The following is a 6,702-nucleotide window of genomic DNA, read 5'->3' on the forward strand; positions in this document are numbered from 1 at the left end:
ATTTCTTAAAAAACACTAGTTCTTAAAATGAAGATGTGTTTTCCCTGAGTGTCCTCTCATGTATCATGCTTCTTAATAAATAAATCATCTTGTTATGATGAGATGCACATCTATCTTTAAAGATCGGTCTGCAACATTATAATGATGACTTTTTTTTTTTTTTTTTAAGTAAAAGATGCTAAGTTGTTACATATGCTATTTATAGTTATGGAAAGATTCTGAACATTTATTCCTGACTAGTATACCATGCAGAAATATACACAATATATAGACTTTCAAATCAGGTTTAATAGCAGTGCTTCATACGTAAGTGTGATGAGCTGAAGCCCACTCTGAAGCACTTTTATTGGTTGAGTCAGGTCCTCTGGACAGGTTTCTCTTTGTTGAAACATTTCGTCTTTTATCCAAAAGACTTCTTCATTCTGAGGAGCTGCAACAAACTCAGTCTTATAAATAGCACCTTCTCATGCTTGTGACAAACAAAACTAGTTGTTCATATGTAAAAGGAGGACCAACAACCTAACAATTGATCGTTAGAGCTCAGATGGACACTTGCTATTCACAGAGGAATGAGTGATACTAGCAATAACAGCATTGTAAGAAGGGGACAGTTGAGCACGGAGGCCTCTGCCCCTGTTTAATGATGGACAAGTTCTCTTCACAAAGATGGCTTCCTTTACTCCTCTCTCAAACTAATGCTCCTCTCTATCAAGGCTGTGCACATCTTCATCCCTGAAAGAGTGACGGCTGGCCTGCAGGTGAGTGTAGACCACTCATAACTATAAACCATTATTACTCATGCAGTCAGATCACATGTACAGTACTATATAAATCTTTACTTTTCCTTCTGACTACACACATGATAAAGTTGGGTTTTATTGGTGGCTAGAAAAACAATCCAGTGATTCAGAAAAGTAGTAAGTCATGAAGTTGGTGCTGTTGAGCTGAGGTAGCAACATTTTTCTGCTCTGGTTGCTGAGCTTTGATTATTGCAGCCTGCGGTATAATACTGGATAATTAAACACACGTTCACATACATGCAGGCACAAACTCCCATTGAAATGGCAACTGGGTCAGACATTGCCCTACATTGTTTTACAGACGCAGGAAGAGCAAATGAGTGGGAAAACAGATCGGGAGGCAGAGACGCAAGGCGAGACGGAAAGAGAGGCAGATGTTATGTTACAATCACTGTGGAACTTGAAGGAATAATGAGATGTCCCGTATTGTGTCTCAGTGGGTGGCTGTGTTAAACCACACTCTAATTACACATCATAACAGAGGCAGAGACAGAGGCTGACCAGTCCGGACAGCAAAAAGGACTGAAGCATGAAAACACCAGCTGGAATACACCCAAACATCATGAGGCAACCTGCTCTGTACACTAACATCCAGAAGGCAAATACAGATTCTGTGTGTGGTGTCACTGATAAGCTTGCCTTCAAAATGGTCTTATTAAGGCAAATCACCTTGTTTACCTTGAAGCTCATCGCCCAAATAATTAGCAACGCAAAAGATGGTTGTGTTGAAATCTTTAATATTTCATGAACTAACAAATAAGGTTAAATCATGTCATCTGTACCAGTTTCATGAACTGTTACTCTATTTTCAAACAGAACCTTTGACCAGTTCTTGATTCTTTTCACATGAGATTATTATTTTTAACATCTGACTTTGTGTGTTTCATTTTCAGAGCAGCTCCTCCTGAAGCAGCAGAGATAATAATGGTTCCAATTTTACCAAAACCTGGCGCTTTGAACAGACCACTTGCCCATAAAATCTCCATCCCATGTGTCCAAACGATATAATCCAGGGTCGGTCTTTTGGGGAATTTATTATGACTTCATTTTTGCTACTTTTCTCTGTGTTTGAGCATTTTTGTCATCCTGCACACTTCAAACAATAACACATTTTTCCCCGTTTGCTTCATTTTTGTATGTTTCCCCATTTTTAAAACAGATTTTATAGACTGATTTTTGTTTGTTTGTTTGTTTGTTTCACAGAAAAATTGAAAGGTATTTTTCATGAAAAAGCGCAGTAGATGACCAAGGTTGTAGATCGCAGTCAACAACATTTAAGAAAAATAAATTACTAAAAGTCTCATTTTAATTCTGCAGTTATACAATACTGAAGACAAGGAACAACGTTAGTGACACAGAAAGGAACATTTAGCTCTTTTTTATTATGTTTAAGCCATTATATTATATTTGTTGATAACTAGGCCGGTCACGATAAATTTTTCTGCGCGATTAATTGTCTCGGAAATCATTGCGATAAACAATAATATTGTTAGAAATTTGACAATAATTACTAATGTCAAATTTAAGAAGAAATGTTGGTTAATTTTTGTGTGTAGTACCTTTTTTTTACCACTGGATGGAAGTTTAAGACTGTTTGAACTGAAGGATGGATAGGGAGGGAGTGAGCAGTGTATCTCTTTAAGAAAAATGGGAGGGAGTCCCCTTGACGTGACATGGGCTGTCTCTAGTTCCTATTTTTTGGTTCTCAAAATGGCGGACCCTCTGTGTGGTTTGAGCTCTTTAGCATAACATTTTTCACACAAAGCTTTTAATTTGAAAAATCAGTAAACAAGTTCTCAGCTTCTTTTTGCAGAGAACAACAACTTTTTGGACGAAGGCACAGGTTTCAACCGTGAATTTTGGAGCTTTGACAAGATGGAGGTTTTTTTTTTCGAAGTCGGCCTGTTAGCTTAGCTTGTAGCTTAGCTTCTCAGCTTAGCTGCTTTTAACAATCCAAAAACATGATTTTAGATGATTAAAATTGATTTTAAATAAAAAAAAGAGAAGGGAGGGGTCAGTGAAGAGCACCAGAGTTGAGCTTTTTGTCATCCAGTGTCTTCAGCAAAAAGAGAGACATGAAGAAACGATAAAGCCAATAAATTAAAATGATGTTGATAATTTTCATTTACCATGCAGTGATTTGTTGTTTATTGCGACAGTCCTATTGATAACTAAAATTCTGAAATAAAAATGAAAAATTATGAAATACATTTTAGAAATAGAAGGCTAACTTTTTTTTTTTTTTTTTTTGGCAGAGTGGTGGCGCAGAGGTTAGAGAAGGTGGGCCTGTGATCGGAAGATCGCCGGTTCAAGCCCCGGTACTGACAACATCAAAAATGTGGGTGGGGTAGGTGAAGCACCCACACCTGCCCCCACCCTCATTCGCCCCACTCTGGGCCCATGAGCAAGGCCCTTAACCCCCACCATCTGCTCCCTACAGGTCTCTCTTGACAATGAGTTCTCGTGGCTCATTGAGACTACCTGTATAAATAAAGGGTCAATGAAAAAAAAAAAACTTCTTGTATTAGTGCAGGGAATGTGCATTGTTAACAACTCCCGGTGTCTAACACATCAAATCTTAGCCTATATGGTTCGACCAAGTAGCCAATAAGGTCAGTAAAAGTTTCATTAAAATCAATTCAAAGGGTTATGAGGACTTCCCGGGAATAATTTCAGGCTTTAAATTTCTGAATAAAATCAGTCAACCCTTAAAGAAAAACACAAGAAGGAGGGAAGAAAATTGTAAAAGTATATGAATAGGACATATGCCAATATTCTGGTAATGTCTGATGATCAAACTTTAATAAATCACATAAAATAGCTTCTAGGTTTCTTGGTGACTGTGGTTTATATTGATTCGTTAAGAAGTAGCAAAACGGTGAAACTGCTCCAAAAATTCCCAGAATAACACCATTATTCACTATTAGACTGACGGGCCTGCCAACTTGGAAGAACAGCTAAGTGTGTTCTGATGCTGACCAAGTTGTGATGCAGGCTCAGACAGATTGTTGATTTCTCATCAGACACTCACAGTCTCCCACTCTTGTTAGATTTTTTTTTTTTTAGCACTATATGGAATTTACAAGCTGCTCAATAAATGTAATAGTAAAGCATGAATATTCTTGTTATTTCCTCTTTTTTTAGTCAGTTTTATGAGAGCACATACAGGCTCATTAAAAACTAATCCTACACACAGTGTCCTGTAAACGCAGCATGAGGTTGAAGGGGAGCGTTTGGAACTCCTCCACAACTTCACAGAGGAGCTGTCACGGTTCTGGTGCCCAACATAAATCAGACAGAACCCTCTCCCTGTGTCTGTCTGATGGCCACTGGTGCACGTCGGTCCCAGTCTCACACCCACTCCCCTCACCTCCACCACACAGCGCGAGGGGCTCATTTCAACACGAACTCTCCACAAACAAAGAGCTCCAGATCCCAGGATCCCTGGTTCCATACTTACATGAGCTGGGTGGGAAAAGGCGATGCCGCGCGTGCCCCGTGCCACAGCAGGAGCAGAAACACCCAGGAGCGTGCCCTGCAGGTATCCATTGTGGAGGAGGGGGGGAAATAAAAAAAGAAAAGAAATGGGGGAGGAAATTCCCCGATGTGCGTCAGTAGGACACAATCTGCTTCTGTCCGCGTCGAGCCGCAGATGAGTGGAGAGACGCGCGCGGCCGACGGTTCGTGCGTCCCGGATTAACAATCCCTGACTGACACCTCTAATCTCATCACTCTGCCATCCTGCACTCTAACAGGTACCTCTCTCTCTCTCTCTCTCTCTCGCTCTCTCTCTTTCTCTCTCTCTCTCATGCTCTCTCTCGCTCATGCTCTCTCTCATGCTCTCTCTCTCTCTCTCTCTCTCTCTCTCAAAATAAATAAATTATAGTTAATAAAAAAATACATTTCCTACATTAAAGAAGAAAAGATATATCGAAAGAAATGCTTAGCCTGGTGAGGAAATGTTCAAATTATGCATGTGATGTTTGAATACAAAGTTATTTAAGAATAAAACGTGCCACACATTTGCCTCGTAATCAAAACAAAGTGAGTACAACTCAGTTAAATTCTGTTGCCTTTTTCATTGTTAGCAGCTAAAAAGACATAAAACGGATAGTCCGGTAAATTTTGGAGCGGTGCTGTATCAATAGTTATCAGTGGAACCTTGTCAGTCGTCACATCGAGCAGAAGTCGTCATCCATACCATACTGTTGATTTATAAAGCATTTCAAAACAGCAACAAGACCAACCAAAGTGTTGTAAAATAAAACCAACAAGCGAAGGACACAGAATAAATACATAAATCAACAGAGGTAAAAAATTTATAATAATAATTAGAACGTGATCAATAAAAACACAAAAAGGTTCAAATCTTCTCTGGGTCAAAGGCCAATGAATAAAATTGTGTTTTAAAATAATACTTAAAAACAGCAAGAAGTGATGCTGGTCTAACATACAGAGGTAAATCCTTCCACAGCTTTGGACCTACAGAGAAGGCTCTGTCACCTCTGACACCACTGCATGGAACTATTAAAAACATCTTAGCAGCTGACATCTGCTGATCCAGGCTGGGCTTATAGACAGCCAAGCAATCGTTAAAAATCACTTCTGAGACTTGTAAAACAACTTTTCCTCAGCAGTGACTGATTTGAAAATTTACATTAGCTAAAAGTCCATCTAAACTTTGGAACAACACATCAAAGTTAAAAAATCCAACAAAGGTCAGTCAGGTCCAGATGACCTGACTGATCTTTGTAGGATTTTTTATTTATTTTTTTACATGGATTATTGAGCATGAACTTTGATGTTTTGAACCACTTTGGCTATAGTCGCCTCAGAGGAGTCGATGGGGGAGAGGACAGGCCCCAGAAATCATCTTATCACCAGCAAACTTGGTCCACTATATGAGCGTGCTACTTGTGGGACAGAGTCTGTTGTGGCTCCTCAGACTGATGAAGTCCTTTGGATGAAGGATGAAATGTCTCCAAAAAATTAATAAATAAATAAATAAACGGTCAGATGACCTGAGTGAACTTTGTTGGATTTGGAACAACACGTTTGTGTAATTTGTCGTATTTCTCAAACGAACAACATCTCTGTCACTACAGACTGTAACAACTTGCACTGATGGTGCTGAAGCTGTGAATGTGTCAGTTCACCTGAATAGAGCATCTCCATCCATCCATCCATCCATCCATCCAACCATCCATCCATCCATCCATCCATCCCTCACCTTTACCTGCATTTTCCTTTTTGGGTCACGGGGGTCACTGGTGCCCATATCCAGCCATCACAGTGCAAAGGGTGGGGGACACCCTGGACAGGTCTCCAGTCCATCACATGGACACATATAGACAAACAAGACAAATAACCATTCACTCTCTCACTCACACCTAGGGACAATTTAGAGTTACTAATCAGCCTAACATGCAAGTTTTTGGTCTGTGGGAGTAAACCGGAGTACCCGGAGAAAACCCACACATGCACGAAGAGAACATGCAAACTCCACCCAGAAAGGTCCCTGGACGGGGTTTGACTCGGCGACCTGTTCGCTGAGAGGTGGCAGCTCTACCAGTTGTACCACTATACTGCCCAGTAGGACATCTCATCACTCCAAAAGTTCACTCAACTCCTGGCAGATGGATACATTTGCATCCTCAACACTATTGGTGTACCAACATGGATGATCCATGAAAAAGTAATATCAGCCAGTGTAGCACCTGTTGTCTCCTTCTTTACAACCACCACATGTTCTTTCACACATGTTTTTGAGAAAAGGATGTAAGCTTCAGAAATATTAAGTAACTCCCCTGATTGGATAGCCTTTAGCCCATATGGACCGAGACTTCTGCTTTTTTTCTCTATTGGACGATAAGGTACTAACTACTGCTAACTGTTTGACAGA

The 6,702-nt window shown here is 40.0% G+C and overlaps 1 protein-coding gene across 1 annotated transcript in view; it reads right to left on the reverse strand.

Moving 5' to 3' along the window:
• The window catches only part of LOC119416037 (voltage-dependent calcium channel subunit alpha-2/delta-1), a 66,405-nt gene extending 61,993 nt beyond the window's left edge, over positions 1–4,412 (reverse strand). The window contains exon 1 of the mRNA XM_037683206.1: positions 4,261–4,412. Within this exon, the coding sequence (XP_037539134.1) occupies positions 4,261–4,349 (89 nt within the window). The 5' untranslated portion in view covers positions 4,350–4,412. The remainder of the gene's footprint in view (positions 1–4,260) is intronic.
• Between the last annotated feature and the right edge of the window lie 2,290 nt (positions 4,413–6,702).

This window comes from Nematolebias whitei, chromosome 10 (genome assembly GCF_014905685.2).
Source record: "Nematolebias whitei isolate Nwh7 chromosome 10, NemWhi1, whole genome shotgun sequence".
Lineage (NCBI taxonomy): Eukaryota > Metazoa > Chordata > Actinopteri > Cyprinodontiformes > Rivulidae > Nematolebias > Nematolebias whitei.